Source organism: Balaenoptera ricei, chromosome 18 (assembly GCF_028023285.1).
Source record: "Balaenoptera ricei isolate mBalRic1 chromosome 18, mBalRic1.hap2, whole genome shotgun sequence".
NCBI lineage: Eukaryota > Metazoa > Chordata > Mammalia > Artiodactyla > Balaenopteridae > Balaenoptera > Balaenoptera ricei.
This window is the reverse complement of record NC_082656.1, coordinates 25,383,754-25,406,549: the sequence shown is the minus strand read 5'-3', so window position 1 is coordinate 25,406,549 and position 22,796 is coordinate 25,383,754. Positions and strand designations below refer to the sequence as shown.

Below are 22,796 nucleotides of genomic sequence, written 5' to 3'. Positions count from 1 at the left end.
GCTGGGTTTAAGAGGAATACGGGATTAGAACTGGAACACAATTACATGACATGCTGTGTAACAGCAGTGTCACTGTTACCACTAAGCACTGATTTTCAAAGTTTCATCAATACACTGACAAGGCAATGACCTTGTCAGGTCAATGACCTTGACCTGAGGACTCCCTACCCAATTCCACTAGTTGCTACATGGTTTTATTAACCAGTGATGCTTTCACCCTGTAAAGACCCATCGCAATAGCTACAGATTAAGTGATTTATTGTGATTTTTAATGCAGATTCCAGATTCCAACTGTAGTAAAAATAAATTTAAGCCCCCGCCATCTCACCGTAGAGGAAATATAAAATGCTAAAATTCTATCTAATAAGTCTACTCCCCTCCCCATATTTTGGTGTGTCTGAAAACAGAATATATATTATAGTTGATGGCAAAAGAAACTTGCCAAGGTGACAGGCAGAGGGGTTAATTGTGACCTGGTTGTCATATCTGGAGGACAAACATATGATCTTGGCTGGGCATAGCAGGTATCATTCTACTGAATTATTTCCATTGGCAGCATAGGCAATTGACTTTTAATTTGAACTAAAATAACCAATTATTATTTAAATGGATTAAAAAAACATTACACTACAGTAGAGCATAAGAATAACGAGCAAATAGATGGAGCCGTAGGATGCAAATATACTATAAGTGAAGCAAGATTCTTTGCTGCAGAAATGACAACACTTCCAACAAGACCTATGAAGGTAAGACTCCCTGAGAGGAGGAATCTGGGTTTAAATTTGTTAGAAGAACATATGCATAGAGCATTACATTTCACAGGACAGACCTTGCAATTAAAGAGAGGAGAAACCCCTAGGTTTTGTAAAATAGGTCACAGCATGCTTAGAGCTAGCAGAAGTTGGAGTGACTGATTCACGGACCATGAAGAACTCTCTCTCACACACTGCACACCCATCTAAAAGTTCAAGGGAGGGGCTTCCCTGGTGGCACAGTGGTTAAGAATCTGCCTGCCAATGCAGGGGACACAGGTTCGAGCCCTGGTCCGGGAAGATCCCACATGCCGTGGAGCAGCTAAGCCCGTGCGCCACAACTACTGAGCCTGTGTTCTAGAGCTCGCGAGCCACAACTACTGAGCCTGCGTGCTATACAACTACTGAAGCCCACGTGCCTAGAGCCTGTGCCCAGCAACAAGAGAAGCCACCGCAGTGAGAAGCCCATGCATCACAATGAAGAGCAGCCCCCGCTCGCCACAACTAGAGAAAGCCCGCGTGCAGCAACGAAGACCCAACACAGCCAAAAATAAATAAATAAATAAATAAATAAATAAATAAATAAATAAATAAAAGTTTAAGGGAAGCTGTTAAATTTCCAGTGTTATGTAATTCAATTAAGTAAAACATGTAACTCTCAGTTTATCCAAATATTAAGTGTAGAGAATATCACAGTTTTTTGTAAGACTAGAAATTATACTGTCAATCTTAAAGGAACTGAAGAGGGCCAGATCATGAGCATAAGTTATTAAAAAAGAAAAAAAGCATTGTGTCTCTCTGTAGCTTATTACTCTGCTTTACTTCCTTCGTACTTATCACTATTTACAAATGTATTGTTTATCTCTTTGTCTTATCTGCTTGCTCTGCTAGAAAGTAAGGTTCATGGGGATAAGAGCCCTTATGTAACTTCAGCTTCTAGCACAGTGCCTGATACCTAGCTGGTGTTCAATAAAAATGTATTGAACAAAAGTTGATTGCTTACTATAAAATGTTAAGTGATAAAAGTATGATATAAAAGCATGCGTATATAGTATTCTCTCAATGTATATGCATGTATATTATATATATATATATATGCAAAGAAAAGTATGTAGGAAAAAACAAAAATATTAATAGTCATGGTTATTTTTGTGTTGTGGAATTACGGGTGATATTATTTTCCTTAAATTCCTGTATTTTCCAATCTTCATATAATGAGCTTGTGACTTTTATAATTCAAAAATAAATTCTCTTTTTTTTTTCTCAAAAGGATTTAAAAATATCCTTTTATAGTTTTATGAGATATACTTTTGGGACCAGCTTGCAGGTTATGGAGAACAGGGCTTCTCCAACGTTAATGGGCATATAAATAACTTAAGGATCTTGTTAAAAAGCAATTTCTGATTCAGTAGGTCCAGGCTGGGGCCTGATACTCTGCATTTCTTTTTTATAAATTTATTTTATTTAATTTATTTTTGGCTGTGTCGGGTCTTCATTGCTGTGCGGGGGCTTTCTCTAGTTGCAGCGAGCAGGGGCTACTCTTCGTTGTGGTGTGCGTGGGCTTCTCACTGCGGTGGCTTCTTTTGCTGTGGAGCACAGGCTCTAGGTGCGCGGCCTTCAGTAGTTGTGACATGTGGGCTCAGTAGTTGTGACTCGCGGGCTCTAGAGCGCAGGCTCAGTAGTTGTGGTACATGGGCTTAGTTGCTCAAGGCGGCATGTGGGATCTTCCAGGACCAGGGCTCGAACCCGTGTTCCCTGCACTGGCAGGCGGATTCTTAACCACTGCGCCACCAGGGAAGTCCACCAGTAATATTTTCTCAAATAACTGGGAATTGTCCCTAATTTGTAAGCTTCTAAGTGTTAATCAAAGTCTAAAAAGTGACTTTGAAGGAATGTGTTTTTTTCACTAGTAAATCTATTCTTCAATAATAGAAATAGCTGAATTGCCTGCTAAGTGCAACAAATTATGGAGAAAATAACTGCTTAGGAAACTAGTTCATTCCATGTCTATTTTGACATTAGCTTCGATGTAGTTTATTTGAAGCTAGTTTGCTATTGATAATTAAGCATTTTGAGACTTGGGTGGATAATTAATTACAGGAAACAAACTTTGTTTTCCAAACTTCATCTTTCTGCCCCAACATCAGCACTCAAAAGAAAGCACAAAACGGCTAAAACCTAGCAGATTTACAACTTGATGAAAATCTTTCATTTCATTATCTGGAGTTTTAGGGATACTAAAAATCTCCTAAATAACTGTCTAAGACTCTCAGCAATTGCTTGTTCTCTAAGTTGGGATAGAGTCAGATCTAAGAAATATTAAGAACAATTATACAAGAAACAGGACATCAGAACTGTTAATAAGGTTCATTATTTATACCAACACATGAATGCCTATGCTATGGATATATATATTTTTTTCTAATAAATTTTTGTTTTTATTTTATTTATTTTTGGCTGCGTTGGGTCTTTGTTGTTGCATGCGGGCTTTCTCTAGCTGCGGCGAGCAGGGGCTACTCTTTGTTGTGGTGCGCGGGCTTCTCATTGCGGTGGCTTCTCTTGTTGCGGAGCGCGGGCTCTAGGCGCGAGGGTTTCAGTCGTTGTGGCACGCGGCCTCAGTAGTTGTGGCTCGCGGGCTCTAGAGCGCAGGCTCCGTAGTTGTGGCGCACGGGCTTAGCTGCTCCGCGGCATGTGGGATCTTCCCGGACCAGGGCTCGAACCCGTGTCCCCTGCGTTGGCAGGCGGATTCTTAACCACTGAGCCACCAGGGAAGTCCCTGGATATATATTTTTGAATAATATCTAAAAACTATATTAATAAGCATACAGACATAATTAAGTAAAACCACATAAACAAACAAATGACCATATCACCATAACAAAAGTGATAAGATTTACTGAATGTCACACCCAGGAAAGCATTCCATTATGCTAGTTTATACTCCTAAGGTTTAAATTTAAGATTGCCAAAGAATACCACAGACAATTGCATGCTTTATGACAATCAGATAGGAGCATTATTATCTAAATATAATTATTTAGTGCGTTATCTTCTAAACATATTTATAAAGATCCCACTGTAATGAAGCTATGTGGAATAATAATGGTTTGCTATTTTAGATATTCCTATATTTGACTGAAGTATACTAGTACATTTATCATTTACCAGAAGAACTTTGTCTTCAATTTTCTTTAGCAGGTTTGTGAGGTAGAAATCTCACCAGCCAGCTAAGCTAACTACCAAAGCTAATCTATTATGAGTCAGCTCTTCAAGACTATAAGTGAACAAATGTTAACTCCTTATGAGAGGTTTACAAAATCCTGTGTTACTGATATCAATTCCAGATCAGTGTTAGAGCATAGAGGCTGCTGTCACAGACTAAAGGCACAAGAGGGGAATTACAGGTGGTGTGAATTTGGGGAAAAGGTCCGACTTAAGAGCAATAGGGCCATGACCCAGTGAAGGTATGTCAAACAACCAGCGCAACAGCTCTGCGGAATTCTTCTTTTGGTGTACATGCTAATAATTAGTAAAAATGATAATAAAAGGGGGGTCCTTTCTAGGGGACCTATTACTGCCCTTGGTAAGGGGGTTATCGATTACAAAATACTTATTTTTCCCTTAGAATATTATGTTTGTCTGCTGTCTCTGGATTCACCATTATGTAAGAACCTAGGAACTTTAGGTCTTAATATTCTAGTGCTGGTTTGCTTCTTTTCCTATACATGATTATCATCTTTTAAGGTCCTCTCTAGCTTGAAGACTTTGTTTCCATTTTGTATACCAATAAAAGAAAAAGACTCAATAAAATTTGGGGTGAGAGTAAAGAAGGAATATGCTTTTTCCAATAAATCTGCTACCCCCTTTTTCGGGTCAGCTTTTAAAATTTAAGTATAACCTACTCGTAATAAAGTGCATAAATCATAAGTGCAGAGTCCATGAACTTTAAAAGTGAACACGCCCTTGTAACACCTGCACCTTCCTAGCCTCCCGGGGCCTCTTCTTCTGGACTTGACCTGGCACCTGCCAAAGGAAACCCCCCCACCTGACTTCTATCATCACAGATTAGGTTTGCCTGTTTCTGAACTTCATAAAGTGGAATCATACAGTATGTACTCTTCTGTGTCTGGCTACTTTGGTTCAACATCATTCCCAGGACAGGCACCGATGTTGTTGTGCCCAGCAGCACTTCATTCTCTGTCTCTGCTGTAACAATGTCCAATCATGTGATTTTGATCATGCATCACAATTTATATCTCATCTACAACTGTGTTGTTTCCAGTTTGGGGGTATTACGAGTAATGCCACCATGAGTATCCCTGAACATGTCTTTTGCAGCAGATATGTGTGTATTTCTGTGGGGTGGAAATCCTAGATATGCTCAGCTTTAGGAGATACTGCGAAACAGGTTTCCAAAGTAGTTTTTCCAATTTATATTCCCAGGAGCAATGTATGAGGGTTTCCCTTGCTTGTATCCTCACCAACGCTTGACATTGACAGTTTCTTTTTTTCTTTTAATTTTAGCCATTCTGGTGGCTAAAATTCTTTTCTTTTAAATTTTTATTTGTGGCTAAACGAATTACTTTTTTTTTTTTTTAGGTCATGCCGTGCAGCATGCAGGATCTTATTTCCCCAACCAGGGATTGAACCCAGGCCCCCTGCACTGGGAGCGTGGAGTCTTAACCACTGGACCACCAGGGAAGTCCCGAAATGAATTACTTTTGATTCTGCTTGTTAATGATATTTTTAGGAACATGAACCAGTAGTTTTTGTTTTTGAGAAGTGAAAGTATGTACCAGCCTTTTGATCCAGAACTATGGGCACAAAGACATTTTTATATAGTAGCACTATTCATTCATTTTCAAGTATATAACTTGCAGATAAATATGGACAGATTATTTATTATCTATCATCTAGCCAGCCCACCAATACTTGGAAACTCAAAACAGGAAGAGGCCCGTCAGGATGGGTGCTCTTAAAGGCAATGGGGCTGGAAGGGGGGCTCTTTAAAAATTTACTGAGGGCTGGAATAGAAATGTTGATTATTTTGGTCTGTGTATTTTATGGGACTCATTGAAATACTTCTTTAAATAGTAAGTTCCTACTGTATTTAAATAAATGCATTTATTTATGACAAAGGGCCAGACATGTTCTTTATTGTATATTCCTATTGCATGAAGAAAAGTATTCTTATAAATATGTCCATCTGGTTTGTATTATGTAATAAGTTCATACTAATGAGAATTCATTACATATAAAGATAGGTTTCACTAGTAAAAAGTCTATGTTACAGACTTTCTTAAAAAAGAAATATAGTTTTATTACTTTCATGTAAAGAACACTTAGATTAACTGAAATGCTCAGAGGATGACATATTCTGGTTAATTCATTTTCTGAGAAATAATTTGGTTAACCAGAAAGCGTGAGCACATGTGCGCACACACACACACACACACACACACACACATTTATAGCACTGAGGACATTTAGGAGGAATAAACTTGACAAAAACCAATTATCTTGTGGTTTGTGAACTTTGTCTTGTGATTTCAGCCCTGAAAGTATTCTGACTAATCTTAAGTCTTCACTTACTTGGGTTATGGTTAAGCAAGACTTCTTTTATCTATAAACTCTACAAGCAAGCCAGTCTTCTATTATTCCTTTAGAATTATTTAATGAAAAGATTAGAAAGGTTTAAGTAGTAATTTTTGTAGAAAGTACATCCATTCTACAGAGTAAAACATACAGATGACCATCACTGAATACTTGTTGGGTGAACAAATACATGTAAATGGATATTGAGGATACTTGGAAGCCATGATTCTTTCATTAAACATTAGCTCTCATTATTTTAACATTTCTCCATGTTCAACCAACATAATACTTTTTGCTATTAATTTGCGCCATTCAAACGAAAAAGAATTAAGGTTAACTTTTGTACAGTATTTGTAAAATAACAAATTATAAATCAGTGGAAACAATAAAAAATTTTTCTTTGTGATTCTCAAAATATTTTAAAAATATTTGTTTATTTATTTTATTTATTTGGCTGTGCCAGGTCTTAGTTGCGGCACGCAGGATCCTCATTGCCGCGTGCAAGATCTTCGATGCGGCGCACAGGATCTTTTAGTTGCCACATGCGGGCTATTAGTTGTGGCATGTGGAATTCAGTTCCCTGACCAGGGATTGAACCCGGGTCCCCTGCATCGGGAGTGTGGAGTCTTAACCACTGGACCACCAGGGAAGTCCCTGATTCTAGATATTTTGACATAGTAAAAAAATATTCTACTAAATACCTGTTAGGTTGCCAGCTGCTCTAAATGGTGAAATGCCAAAAAAAAAAAAAAAAAAAAAAAAAAGAAGAGCAGATACAGACCTTCCTATTTTAGGGAATTCTCTGTTTCTTGAAGTGACATCTCATTGCCAGAAAAAAAAAAAAAAATGGTGATTCATGTACTTAACAAAGACGATTCTTGTTAGAAGAGTTTGTACTCTTGGATAGTGATGTGGAACTAAACTATTACTTTGGGTGGCAACTTACTGTCATTTTACAATGAGTTTTTATGAGCAATTTCACATCTTTCCTTCAAGAATTAGATATTTTGTACTTCAAAGGAGCTGGGAACTACACATATCAGTGAGCATGTATAACAGGCATTTTAAACTTAACAGTTCAAAACTGAGCCCTAGAGCCCATCGCCCGCTCTCCCTAAGTTCTCTCAACAAAAGGCAACAGGGCAACCCCATTCTTTCAGCTGTTCAGGCCACATACCTGGGGATCATCTTTGACTGCTCTTTCCCTCACATCTCGCACCTGGACCACTGGCAAAGCCTCTCAACTTCCGGTGGTTTCCAACCATATGTTACTGTGTCCACATCATCCCTAGGTCAATTGTCATTTCCTCCCACCTGGACCACTGCAATGGTCCCCCTGCTTCTACTCTTGCCCCCGACAGTCCCCTCTCCACAAAATAATCAGGAATATTTATAAGAACATGTCCTAACTTTCAAGAAGTACAATAAAAAAAATATCAGCATGATTAAGTTTTTAAAAAGCCTGGCTTACGCGGAGCAACTAAGCCCGTGAGCCACAACTACTGAGCTTGTGATCTAGAGTCCGTGCTCTGCAACAAGAGAAGCCACCGCAATGAGAAGCCCGTGCACCGCAACGAAGAGTAGCCCCCGCTCGCCACAACTAGGGAAAGCCCGCACGCAGCAACGAAGACCCAATGCAGCCAAAAATAAATAAATAAAATAAAATAAATGTATTAAAAAAATGTCTTAATGTTGCTGGCATTACTTCAGCAATACATAGCATTCAATAAAAAGCCTGGCTTAACTTCAACTTCTCTAATCATCTTCAAGAATGAAATAGTATTTGTTGCTCTCATATGCAATATGCATTATCCCACTTTTTGCTTCCTTCTGTTTCTTGATATCAACCTCTGATTTTTGTTTAATTTTTGAGATAATATGGGAATTTAGGCCCTGTTTATTATTTTTAAATTTGCTATTTTTATATTGTGTATCTTTAAAAACATTATTCTTGATATTTGAGTTTTCTTTTAAACATATTTACCACAATTATTTAGGTCTGATTCTGTGTTTAACTGCTCCCAATGCTCATTGCTGGTCCTTTTATACCACAGGTTTCCCATTCTTAAGGAATTTGATTCCTCTCTTAAGTGGCTGGAATATTTACACATATGTATGTATAGATGTGTGTGTGCACATGTGTGTATACATATTTACTTCAGAATTATTTTCAAAAGGATACTTAAGTGACATATATTTTAAGTCTCTGAATATCTGAAAATGTCTTTCTGTCACCTTTGTACTTCGGCTGAGTAGAGAATTCTTGGGTTACAACTTTTCTCCCCCTAGATCCTGCAGACGTTGTTTCACGATCTCTGGTGTTCAATATTTCAGGGACAATTAAATGTAAGATGAATTTTTCTTTCTTGGACGATAGCTTAGTTTTTGTCTGCCTGTATGCTTTTAGGATATTTTCTTTTTCTTTTTCTTTTTTTATTTACATTCTTATTTTCTTTGTTTTTGAAATGTTAAAATTCCATGAGGCTGTGGCGAGGTGCTTATCTCTTCTCATTAACTTTGCCTGGTACTCAGTAAAGGTCTTTTGATCCATTGACTTAAGCCTGTCTTTGGCTCAGCACAGTTTTCTTTTACTATTACTTGAATTACTGTTTATGCGTGCTTTTTGGTGGCCTCTTCGGGAATATCGTTGGTTCAGCATATATTTACTGAGCACTTACCATGAGACAAGTACTGTTCTACTTGTTGGTATGGCTCATGGCTCTATGTGTTAGCTCTCTGCTCTGTTTTTGTTGACCAGCTTTCTCATAGTTTTTACCTCTTCAGTATGGAATAACAATTCAAGTTTTCCATTCACATTAGTATTTAAGACTGGATTGAGTCTGTTCTTTCTACATTTAATGTAGATTTCAGCTTTGGCATTGCACTTGTAGTTTTCTTCTAGTCTTTCCTTATTTCACATACTTCAGGTTTCTTTGAATTTTGAGAACACAAAGCAGATGTTTTCTAAAAATGTGGTGTTTTCTGAAGAAAATATTCTAGCCTATCAGCATCTTCTTCTTCTACATCTTGAATTTCTATTATTCTGCCTCACTGCAGAATTATTTCATAGAGCTCATCTTATTTAATTTTTTTGTGTCCTCATTCTTGGATGATAGGATGGCTGTTCAAAACTGTTCAGCAACAGATTGGATGGATTCTTCACTTTGTTATTATTAGAATTCTCCTTGAAGATTTTAGACTGGTGTTAGTAGTTGAAGCAAAGCTATACTACTAGCTCAAGAGCTCTGCAGGGAAGGAGTTGGAACTATGGACAGTCACAGCATGAGAACTTCATCTCCACATCATTTCTTATTTTGTTTGGAAAAGCCATTGCAATGGGGCCTTTTGGCATTTGTTTGATCTGGTCTTCAAGCCAAGTATTAGTTGAGGCTGGTCTGGCCCCTTTCCCAGAGTTACTGCCTTTCCAGCTTGTCGCTTTATGCCACTGCATAAAGTCTAGACCTCTCCACCCCCTCACTGTTCCTCAGAGCTGCTACTTTCAAATGCTGCTGCTTGGCAATGACAACATGGAGGTCAAGTGATCTGCTTCTCACCAGCTCTAGGGTTCTCTCTTCTACTCCCTGCCTCTCCAAGCAAGAGATGTTAATGTGATTTGTGGTCTCCTGTACTTACTTGCTAGAAATGCTATTTCTTAGGAAGTTTGAATTGTCTTTGGTACTATTATTCATAGGGGTCACACTGCATTAAATTTTGCAAAAACTCTTCAAAGCTTCTTGTATGTCACTAGCATTCTTCTCCAATTTCTGTCATCTGGGTTTTGTACTGTTTACAGCTTTTTAGTATTTTAATCCTTTTAATGGTCACCCGGCAAAGATTGCGTTCGATGCCTTTGCTCACGCAGCCTGGAAGTCAGGACTGTACTTCTAGGCTGCGCTCGGCTGACGCTGTCCTCTCATGGCCACTGATGCCACATGCTAAGTGACGAGCCATTCATGTGCTAAGAAAGAGTAACTAGCATTTTACTCCTCTCCCCAGAAATGCAGATGTTCCTTGACAGGCCCATCTTCACCTTTCCCCCTCTTTGCTCTATACCCTCACCTTCATCAACACATCTTCCCTCTTGGTTTGGGCCATTTCTCTACACAGATGACCATAAAAATACAGACATATCTATACAGATATGTAAGCCTATCTGGTCCTAACCTTGCTCTTGAACTCGAGTCATATCTTAAAATCTTCAAATACCATGCTTGCTTGACATTTTTCCATAGGTGTCCCAGTAGTGAGAAAACATAATAACAGCCAAACCAAACATCTGCTTTCTCCACAAGCCTCTCCTCTTCCTGTGTTCCTTGTTTCTGTCCCCTAGGGCTTGAAAACCTCACCATCCCCTTCACCCCATGTTCCATCAGTCACTGTCTTCCGGTCATACCTCCCAACTGTCCCATCCTTTCCATTTTCACTTCAATTACCTTGGTTTGGGTTCCTATCACTTCTTACCTGAATAACTGAAGTAATGTTATGATATGATTTCCTGGCTTCTTCCACCTCTCTCTCCTCTAAGACTTAATAACTCCACAATTATGAAACTTCTTAAAGAAGATAAAACCACACCACTCCCTTTCTCAGTCACGTCCATGCTCCTCACTGATTACAAAAGACAGTCAGCATGGATTCACCTTCTCTCTAGTTTTCTCTCCTACTACTCCCTGCCCACAAGCCCATCCCAAAGCTCTGAACTCTAGTCATGTTGGACTGTTTGCCATTCTCTAAACAGCCTTGCATTCTTTGTCCTCTGCTCATAGGTTTCTTCTGTCTTGACTAGAGCTACCGAGACTGCCTTTGGTGTGTGAACACTTGTTACTGGTCTGTGATGAAACAGGTCACAGAAGTTGACAGTAATCATTTAGAAACTTATACGGCAATTTGACAAAGTAATTTTATGTTTGTTGAATCTAATATTAAATAATATGGGCTTGTATTTCGTATGTTATTTTTTATATCATTTTTTTCAGTAATTCATTTCTATTTTATTTCATAAAAGTGTTAGTCCGTTAAAAGGAAAAGAGAGTTGAAGAACAAGATAGTCTTTGTAAGGAGTTACTGGGAACAATCAGCTGAGCTACTATAGAAATAAGCTTCCTTAGGAGCCACTAAATTTGTTACTTGAATGTTAGAGAAACACAAACATGAAGGCATTATTTTCCCAGTTAACAATGTGTTTGAAGGACTGACCTTAAAAAAAAAAGGTTAAAAAAGGAAAAATTCATCTGTGATCAGTTGAAAAAAAAGCCTGGCCCCTCTCCACAGAAGGTTTGAGAAGCTCTGGTCCAGACCATCTTTCCATCCGCATCCTTAGAAGAGTTGCCAATTGAAACCATACTCATCCTTCTCGGTCCAGCTCAAATGACATTTCCTCTGTGAGTCTTTCCCTAACTGCCCAGCCTAGAAGTTGCTCGCACATCTGTCTACATAACCATAGCGCTTTGTTAAAAATCTTTCTGTGGCCTCTACCATATTGTGTCTTCTCTTACAACTAAACGTGTCTTCTTCACTAGAAGGTTAGCTGTTGAAGGCAAGAACTCTTAGACAAAATAGATATTCAGTAAACATCCACTGGGTGAAACACAGTTACTATAGATTAAACAAAGCGAGTGGGGAAATGCTTTCCGTTCTTTGCATACGGCAAAGTAGGGGCTCAGAATAAAGTTCCTTACCTGGCACCTACCTGCCTCCCAGCCTCAAAGCCTTTTGCATCTCACACTGAGTGGTATCCTGCCCTTGGCTGGACCTCAGCCTACACCTGAGACCACAGTGTCAGGCCTTTGTCTGTGCTGTGCCCTCGGCTGGGCATTGTTTTCACCCTTCTTTGTCTGGTTAATATTCGTGTGTCCTTCAAGACTCAGGTCATGGATTCTTTCCTTCAAAATCTATCCTAGAATCCCCTTCCTCTGGGCGTCCACTGCATACTGTTCATTCCTCTACCTAGACGCTTACATATTAAACAGAAATGATCTGTGCAGGTGCCTGTCTTCCCCACCTCTTGAAGTTAATACCTTTGTGAGTACAGAGACAACATCTTATTAATCTTTGTGCCCTCAGTGCCAAGCACAGTGCACGTCACACATCAGGGTTCACAAACACCATTTATCTGAACACAAGCTCATTCTGAACCACTAAAGGAAAAAAAAAGGAACGTAATTGTTGGTTCATGGAGATATCATGCTAGGCAAAGCAATCAGAGAAAGGCTAATTTAGTTTAGCCTGAGAATGAAATTACTGATTGTAGATTAGAAAAAACACTGGAGAGAAGATACAATTAAAATCAGTGGCTTTTTGTAGAAATGGATATTTTCTATTGTTAGGGAAAGCTGGAATCAGAGATTCAGATTCTGAACCGAGTATAATTGAAGTTATTATAGACCCTACTATTCTAATGAGAAAACTCTTGTTACTGATTCATAAAAGGTCCAATCACCAAGACTCTATGATATCCCATGAAGAATCCAGTCAAGAAGCAAAGGAAGGTCACTGATGACAGCTGTCTTAATTGAGAAGAGTGGCCCGTGATGTAACAGAGGCACATGCAGAAGCAGCGTTGACACGGGCGGCAAGACTTTCCTTTTCCTCAGATCTCAGCCCAGCTTCTCAATGCATGGGCTTGAAGCTGTGCTTTCAAAGTCACCTCGAATGATGATTTGCTAGTTCTTGGCCCGACTTTGTGCTGATCACTGAGGAAACACCCATTGTTACTGGGATTACACAATAACCTCAAGACAGCTGGATGTTATTAGTCAATCAGAACCACACAGGACTGGCAGGAGATGGCCAAAAGGTGACCAAATCCAGGCCTTCCTGTTTCCATTGCAATCTAAAGATTCATATTCCACATGAGGTCCTGTCTATCCTTGGCCAGCGGCTGTTTGCAACTGGCACTATCTTTCCAAATTGAGGATTAGAAGCCCCACTTGAGAATAACACCTTGGATTAAAAAAAAAAAAAGATTCGATAAGGGAAACACTTGAAAATACTTAAGAAGTCACAGCAGCGGGTCTGACTTTTCTTCCTTTGGCTGATCTTGTAAATAAAACATCATTTATATTAAAGGGTTGATGTGAAGATTAAATGCAATGATGTTTGTAAAAGTAACTATAGCTTGGTGCCCAGTAAATACCAATCAAGACATTAACTAATACCAGATGAGGATCCTGTGTTGGCATTTGGATAATGATGCAAAATGTTTTAAGAGTATATGTGAAAGTTATACTTTTCACAGAGTTGTAGAGTTGGAAGAAGATAACAGGCTTAAGAGATCACAGGGACCTAGGCTTTGGGCTCAGACACCTGCTACGCTAGCCACAGGGACCCAGGACAAGCTATGTCACCTTCCTAATCTTCAGTTCCCTCACTATAAAGTGGGAACAAAATATCTGTATTTCATAAGATTGTGAGAATTGAGATAATTTATGTGGCTCAGTCTCTTTACCTATCGAATGTAGAAAATAATACTGACTGGTTATTGTAAGGACTAAATAGCACAATGAATGTAAAGTACTTGACTGGGTGCCTGGCCTGCAGTCCAGGTTGATGAATATCAGCAGGTGCAATGAAGGAAATGATGAAGCTAATTCTTCTGTAGAGAATGCTATATGCTAGGCACTGTTTTAAGGGGTTTACGTGTATCATCTTAATCTTTTTTTTTTTTAAATCACAAATAAATTTAATTTTTCTTTTAAGGAAGAAGAAAAAAATAAAAGAAGGAAACTGGAGGGCATGGTGGGGGTCCCACAATGCTGTCTCTGCTATGACTGCCCTTGAGCCTGTTATGGCACCATTGATATCCGCTCCTACAAGACAAATCATCCTAGTTAATCTTAATAACTGCCTTTTATCTGTTTTCCCCATTTTACAGAACCCAGGCTGTCTGGCTCCAGAGCTGGCATTATTAGCCACTAAGGATGATGATGATGATGATGGTGCTGCTGACGATGGAAGAGATCTTGGTGCTGCTGCTGATAACGTAAGGCACCTAGTAGAATAACCGGCACATGGTAATTGCTCAATAAATGCTTGCTGTTATTAAAATGCTGGTGTTACTTGTAAAGATTTCTAGAGATGGAAGTTCTATATCCATTTTAGGTACTCATTTAAGGATTAAATTACTTCTATTCCTTTTCTTATATCTTAAAGCTCTTCCTTGCCATTATTTAAGGCTGTTTTCTCTTTTTCAGATTTCCAGGGGAGAAGAGAATGAAAACTTCCCTGAGATAATTATTTACTCTATTTGAGGGTATTTAGAAAGTTATTAACCCTAATAACTTTACAGATTTTTTTTTTTTGGTGCCAAAAAAAAAAAAAAATCTTTTCCATCTATTTAGTCTTATCTGCTGCCTTTCTTTGAGTCCTTCACAATTTTCTTGCATTTCTCTCTTTGCAAGCTGGAAGCAAAACTAAACGTGGTTTTCTGATACTGGTCTCATTGCTGTGGTGTTTCACAGAAGAGTCATTCCTTAATGTTAACCCTAATCCTAACCCAGGCTTAATTGGTGTCCTACTTTGAGAAGTCACAGCACTGGGCCTGACTTTCCTTCCTTTGGCTGATCTTGTAAACATAATATCATTTAACTTAAAGGGTTGATGTGAGGATTAAATGCATTGATGTTTGTAAAAGTAATTAGCATGGTGCCCAGTGAATATCAATCAAGATATTAACTAACACCAGATGAGGATTTTGATTCCTTCAATTAAAAATGTATTCTTGCATCTCTTCCTAGTACTGTGAATCATCCAATGGCCTGTTTGTCCACCGGGTCAAACACAATGCTGTGTGCAAGTTCGCACGGCATCCAGGGCCAGATCACGATCTAGTCCTTACAACTGTGTCAGCCTTCTCCCTTGCCATTTGTCCCCCACCACGTACACGGTCTTCTCAGGCACACTGCGTAACGTGCTATTCTCTGAACTCACTGTGCTCTCTCATGCCTCTGTGCACTTGTATGTGCTGTGTCCTGTGTCTGGAATGCCCTCACTCCTCAACCACCTGGAAAATTCCTCAGCATCTTTTAAGAGTGAACTCAAGCATTGCATCCTCGGTGAAGCCTTTTCTCATTCATCCCATAGAATCATGCACATACTTCTCTACAGAACTTAGGAAACTGTTTGCTTGTCTTCTTAAAGTTCCTTCTTTGAGGGCAGGGACTGCATTTTCTTTTTCTTTTCTTTTTTTTAATAAATTTATTTATTTATTTATGGCTGCGTTGGGTCTTTGTTGCTGCGTGCAGGCTCTCTCTGGTTGTGGCGAGCGGGGGCTACTCTTCATTGCGGTGCACGGGCTTCTCATTGCAGTGGCTTCTCTTGTTGTGGAGCATGGGCTCTAGGCACCCGGGCTTCAGTAGTTGTGGTGCATGGGCTTAGTTGCTCCGCGGCATGTGGGAATCTTCCCGGACCAGGGCTCGAACCCATGTCCCCTGCATTGGCAGGCAGATTCTTAACCACTGCGCCACCAGGGAAGCCCCGCATTTTATTCTTCTATCCCATCAAGAACTTAAGAAATGAACGAATGATGGGACTATACTCACTCTTCAGTCTTAGTACCAGCACCATACCTCCCATTACCCTCATCTCCTGTGAACCACTCATTTTGGGTCTTATTTGCCTACTGTGTTGCCCTGGAGCTCAGAGCCCACCCAGAACTTGCCCTCAGTGTTCAGGGAAATGAGCACTTTTAAGTGAGTGACTATGGAAGAAAATCCAATCATTCAATGTTATGTTGTTCACATAATTTATAAAAAATCTTACGCTGTTTTATCTTAAATAACTGTATATGGATTTTTTTTTTTTAAAGCAAACGACTTAAGTCTTATACTTCCTAGATTTTGAAATTAGGCATCTAGTTAATCATTATAAAGACCTTTCTCCTTCCTTTCCCTTTGGAAGTGATGTAACTTTTCCTAATCTCCTGATGTAGTTTAGATCTATTTAGAAATGAGGCTTTCTCAGAGTTTGAGGTGGAAATGGTAGATTAAAAGTGCATAATGAAAACTTCTTACCTCCAATAACTAGCAAATAATAATAAAACTTCCCCCCAAAAGAACCAAAGAGGGAAAGGGCATAACTGAAGGCCATGGACTTCAAAGGAAAGGACAGAAGATTCCAGAGCAGAACGGAGGAGCACACCACAGCCTGGTTCCTAATCCCGCCCCCTTCTCCCCTGGAATGTGGCTTCTCTCTCTCTTCAGGCAAAACAATCTGACATAATTTGTGATTTTTCAGAATACTTAGCCCTTCCTTAATTATCTGTGCAAATCGGTCAGAACACAATCTTAAGTGTAAAATCTCCAAATAACAAATCTTTGCTTAAGAAATATTGAAGCATCTTATGCTTCTAATGGATTCGAAAGCAGTTTGCTCACTTAGATTTATCCTCTGAAGTCTTATTAATAACGCTAAATGTCTTACTAGTCTCTGTTATCACAGATAATACAGACATGCTTTTTACAGACTCTGGCATGAGGTGTTTATCTTATAAATCAAATGCAAAAACAACTTAATATTTAAAAAAAAAGAAATATTGAAGCATCTTAATATTTTTAGGGGCAATAGCAACATGAACTAGTTCTGAGACGACGAGCCTATGAAACTGCAAAGAGGCCGGCAATGTGGGGACCAGGGGAGGGGGGGTCAGGGTGCACAGGGGATGCACAGTTTGGATGATCCAAAATGTTCCTGTCATTGCCTGGGAGAGTCATTCACAACAAAATGATTTGCAGGGAGAGAATTCTATCTGTGGATTTCTAGTAGAGATGGGACACTCATAGATCTAGATGAGGAGAATCAGGAAGTCTGATGCCTTTTAGGGTCACTGGTTAAATTACTGCTTCCTGGACAGGAGGAAAGGTGAGGTCAAATATTTTTTACCTGACAAACTGAACTAAGAAAGCCATGGAGTGACCCACAGTTTTATGCAAACATTTTGGCATTGACTCATTTTTTTGGACTGGCTGATTAGGGTTCAGATAACTTTCTCCAATAGTTCTGGGGTGAGTCTAGTTTGGGGCCCAGATTATTTTCTTGGCCCATACATGTTGATTACCTGTAAATTATCCAGGATAATTCGGAGGGAGTGCACCTGCCGTCGAACAGCCCCTGAAAACCTTTCATAGGTTGCAGCATCATATTCACTCATTTGGATCTCCTTTAACCTAAAATCAGAGGGCAAAAAAGACAACAGCTGAAAGCCTGTACCTGTGCATCTTTTACTTCCATTCATCTACTGCTAAGAACTGTAGCAAACTCCTCGGTAACTCAGGAGGCCTTTGAGGAAAAAAAGCAAGAAGTGATGTCTCCAGCTAACGTTTCAAAAGAGAGGAATGTGTGTGCAGTGATGCGCTGGGAAATGGTTAAGTCGCCCTGCAGAGGAAAAAGCAGCCCTGATTTGTAGTGTTTGTTGACTTCTGTGGTGGTCGATGTTAAGCTATCAATAGTGAGGCCCCTGAGCATTGAGTTAGAAAGAAGTGTGCAGTTGGCTGACGTGAGCCAGTATGACTCAGCTCTGTAGCACACCGCTGCTGTATCCCAAACACGTGTCGTGATCCTGGCAGATGGTCAGTTCGTGTGGCAGATTCCTAGAGAGATCCTATGGGTTGCTTTTTAAGACCAAGGACATATATTTGGTTGATCATGATAACAGCTCAGGCCCAGAGAATGTAAATAAATGTGTTGCTATGTAAAACAGAGGAGTTTTCTGAAATTGACTGTGTACTTTAAATAGGATAATTTTTTTTTTTTTTAATTTTTTTTTTTAAATTTATTTATTTTATTTATTTTTGGCTGCGTTGGGTCTTCGTTGCTGCACGGGGGCTTTCTCTAGTTGCGGCGAGCGGGGGCTACTCTTCTTTGCAGTGCGCAGGCCTCTCATTGCAGTGGCTTCTCTTGTTGCGGAGCACAGGCTCTAGGCATGCAGGCTTCAGTAGTTGTGGCTTGTGGGCTCTAGAGCACAGGCTCAGCAGTTGTGGCGCACGGGCTTAGTTGCTCCGCAGCATGTGGGATCTTCCCGGACCAGGGCTTGAACCCGCGTCCCCTGCATTGGCAGGTGGACTCCTAACCACTGTGCCACCAGGGAAGCCCTAAATAGGATAATTGTGTTTTAATATTATTGTGGCATTGAAATTCTGTCCTCCCAGGACAGTGCTCCTTTTTACTGTTTTTCATTCTTTGCTTCTGCCGCAGCCCTGCCAGCCCACTTGCAGTTTCCTCAACCCATTGTGTGCCCTTGTCCCTGAGCCCCTGCATGGGCTTCTCTCCCACCCAGAGTGCCTTTCCCTGCTTCTTTGCCTACTAACTTCCACGAACTCTTCAAGGCTCATATCAATGGTCACCTCCTCCAGGAAGCCTGCTCTGATCTTCAGATTTGTCTTCTGTGCTCTCGAATCACTTCATGCTTTTCTCTGTCAGAGCATTGCTACCTATGCTATAGTTGTCTGCTTCCTGCCTCCCCAACTGGACTCTGCTCCTTTCTTTCTCATCTTTATCTGCACGGTGCCTACCATGATCCCTAGCATAATAGATGCTCAAAATAAATTGATATGAGTGACTGAAATACAAATAAGACTCAATTATTTAAAATGCAGCATCTTAATCTAATTTTAAGTAGAAGGTTTTACAGTGTTTTATCCATAATACACATTTCTACAAATTTCTATAAATGTAAAGGGTACTAATACTAGGACAAGGAATGATGAATGCATATCTCAAAAGCCTAACCACAACACGGTGTTCTAAGCTGCTGTGTGTGTGTGTGTGTGTGTGTGTGTGTGTGCATGTACACAATTTGGAGGTATGGATCCTAGCTGTAGAGCTGAAACTCTTATCAGGAGTATAGTTTTATTGCCTTGGGCTGGAACAGAACCCCCAAATGCTCAATGAGGATGAATGGTCTCTATTCCTCCCTGTCTGACCAAGCGCTGGGAAGAATCCATCCATCACAGGGCAGAGCACTAAAGGCTTATTAGAATCACATAATGTTAGGCTTAGACCACCATGAGGGCAGATATGCAATTCCTGCCCTACCACCTGGCTGGGTTAGCTAATGCCACCTCAGCTGTCAAGACCGGGCTCAAAGTTCACGTCCTATGAAGTCTGGCTCAATCCCTTCATGATCATTCTCTTTCACATATCTTCCACAGTTATCTGCTACGGAACCTATACACTTCGTTGCTGTTAATACATAGGTCTATTTTGCCCTATCATAGTGTTTTTCAAACTTTATTTTCCACAGTAGGAAATAAGCTTTATATTGAGATCCAGTAAACAAAAATGCACGTACACACACGTGTGTGTATACCTGAGCCAAAAATTTAATGAAAAATACCTTTACTACATGTGATGTACTCTCATTTTTTCTCTTCTAATCCTCTGGGGTAAGGAACATGTCTTATTTTTTCTCAGAATCTCCAGTACCAGCACAAACCCTGGCACCCAGTGGCATTCAATAAATGCTGTTGGATAGCACTTTTGAAAACACTGGCTATCAAAAGGTAAATACCTGAAAGGTAAATAATATCTGAATGGTCGTTTCCTGAGGTGACAAGCCAAGGTGCTCTTCTAAATCTAATTTACTCTCTGTTCTGAAGGACGAAAAGGAATATGTGTATAGGACTTGACCTCCTAACAATGCCTCTTATGTTTAGTTTTGGCAATCTCTTAAACCTCTCTATAAGTTTTCATTAGATTAAGATATGTCTCAAGTATCAAGCCTGACAGAAGCTGGGCACAATGACACTGCAGGACATGCTACCAACCCCTTCATACCTGGGAGGCTAATGTGCTCTCTCCCAAAGAAGGGAGATTAGTACTTTTCCAAAGAAGGGAGATTAGAAAAAAAAATGTAGGCATAGCTTGTCCTTAGCAGGGGAAACACACACACACACACGCGCGCGCGCGCACACACACACACACATCAAGGAAGGAGCCAGGCAGTTAGTAAGTCAACTCAGGCAGACTGGTCATTGTAGAGAGATCAGAATTAACTCCAGTTATAGGGATACCTCTGGCACCATTGTGTTGCACCCAAAACACACCACATGCTGCTCTAATTATGAAGAGATCTGGAAATCATATTCCAAGCTGTGTCAGCTTTCACAAAAATCACCTACAAGGTGTTCAAAGCTGATAACGTTCTGAAAGATGAAGACCGAAGCAGGGAGCAGTGAAAGAAAATAGGACATTTTAGCCTCTGTTTGAGACAAGACTCCCAGGGCTAATACTCTCAAACCCACAAAGTGAGCTGAAAATAGGTCTTTCTGCTGCTTTAACCCTGATCAAAACTTCAGGGCACAGCTGCTTCACATCCTAGTAATCTATGTGGACTGACTGCTCGTTGTTGGCACAGTATATTCGTAAAGGGTATATTTATTGTTACGTAAGAGTCTGGGAATTTTAGTTCTCATTTTACTTTTTCGTACAGGTCAGACTTAAATACTATAATTTTTGGATCAATTATGAGGAAAACAAACACAAGCTGAAATCTAGTGTGTAGGGCTGATTAGTTTTGCAAATGGTAGTGGGTACAATTTCCACAGTTGGTGTCCACCTTAAACGCTTTTCCAAGCATGTAAAAGTACCTCGCCATCTATTTCATTCTTGTTTTATTGGTTTACTATTTCTGTTCTGCTTTATACATGTCTTACACTTGTCCACCTGTTACTCTTCCTGAGTTAAGCAATTCTTTCTTTCTTTCTTTCTTTCTTTCTTTCTTTCTTTATTAGCTGTGTTGGGTCTTCGTTTCTGTGCAAGGGTTTTCTCTAGTTGCGGTGAGCGGGGGCCACTCTTCACTGTGGTGCGCGGGCCTCTCACTATCGCGGCCTCTCTTGTTGCAGAGCACAGGCTCCAGACGCGCAGGCTCAGTAGTTGTGCCTCACGGGCCCAGTTGCTCTGTGGCGTGTGGGATCTTCCCAGACCAGGGCTCGAACCCGTGTCCCCTGCATTGGCAGGCAGACTCTCAACCACTGCACCACCAGAGAAGCCCTAAGCAATTCTTGATATGTAGGAACCAGTATCTAGCTGAAATCCAGATACAAATGAATGCTAAGTAAATATTATGTTGATAATATCAAGAACCCATCAGTAGAATTAGGCTCTTCGAGGCAATATGGTGGACCTCTAGGCTGATGGATAGGTCTGGCTGTCAGTCTGGCTTTAGCCAGTCTTTGAATTAAGGATGAAAGGGTGATACCATTACTTGTATGCACTTGTGTATTATTCATTCCACAAATATGTATGTGCTTGCCAGGCACCAGGTTCTGGGCGTAGGTACTGGGGATATACTAGAGGGCAAAATATCCTGCCCTCAATGAACTGGAAGTCAGTGGAGAAGAAATAAGCTATTCACACAAATAATAACACTATGGGAAAGAGTGATAAGAGCTATGGAGAAAAGGTACAGGGTGCTATAAAAGCACAAATGCAGGGACTTGACCGCATTCTGCATATACCTAAAACTGCAAAATAGCTTTAAAACTAAAGCATCCAAAACTATTGGATGACAGTGAAGAATGATTACTTTTTAAAGACATGATAATGGTTTTGTATTTTTATTTTTTTTAAGTAAAATATTTCAGAGACACACTCCGAAATATTTACGATGAAAAGACAGAAAATCTTGAATTAGCTTCAAAATAACCCAGGGATGGGGACTAGGAATGGAATCAGATTTTTCTTCCTGAGGTCGAGGGAACAGGTCCACAGGGTTCATTATACGTTACTCTCTACTTTTGTTTCTGTTTAAAAAGTTTCATAATAAAAAGTTTAAGAAAAATCTTTAGCAGTACTAAATTGAATACCCATCAAATAGGATTATTACTACACGAAAGTAGAAAGCAACATTTTTCTGTGTGTTTTCTGTCTTTCTCAGGGTCTCCATGTGCTTTTATTTCATCTTCTCCTTTCTCATCGCTTTGTCCATCTCCTCTGTATTTCAACCACCTTCCAGTATTCCTTCACGCGGACTTAGATTCTTCTCTGCAGCGCTTAGTAGAGGTGTCTGGTTTTCTCATTCCCTTCTCCACTTTTTCTCTTTCCTCCCTTATAGCCACTAAATTTAGTTGTCTTATTATTACAGATGCTCCTTACTTTCTTTCCCCTGTGGCGCAATGGTCCCTAAGAGAACCAGGTTCCTCACCCTTATCATGGAAATCAGAGAAGGGCTTGTGTACTTGTACCCAAGCACTACTTACAGGTCCTTCTTTCTCCCTGTGAACTCCTCTATCCATTTGTCTGCTTACACAAAAGTTGAGACAGGACTTGTGAGGTTTTCCACGTGGAAACAATAGGAACTCATCATTTGGGGAGGAGATGATGATGTGTATCTAATTATTTGGTTCTTTTCCTAAATAAATATTTATTGTTTATATGAACCATAGAGCCATATTTTAATTCTAACAAGACCTTGTATTATAGGATTCCTCCCATCCTTTTTTGAGAAGTTTAAAC

The 22,796-nt window shown here is 39.9% G+C and overlaps 1 protein-coding gene across 2 annotated transcripts in view; it reads right to left on the bottom strand.

Moving 5' to 3' along the window:
- VWA8 (von Willebrand factor A domain containing 8) overlaps positions 1-22,796 on the bottom strand; it is a 360,366-nt gene that overhangs the window by 22,050 nt on the left and 315,520 nt on the right. For both annotated transcript variants that reach the window (XM_059902829.1, XM_059902830.1), the window contains exon 40: positions 17,401-17,509. In XM_059902829.1, coding sequence (XP_059758812.1) covers positions 17,401-17,509 — 109 coding nt within the window. The remainder of the gene's footprint in view (positions 1-17,400; positions 17,510-22,796) is intronic.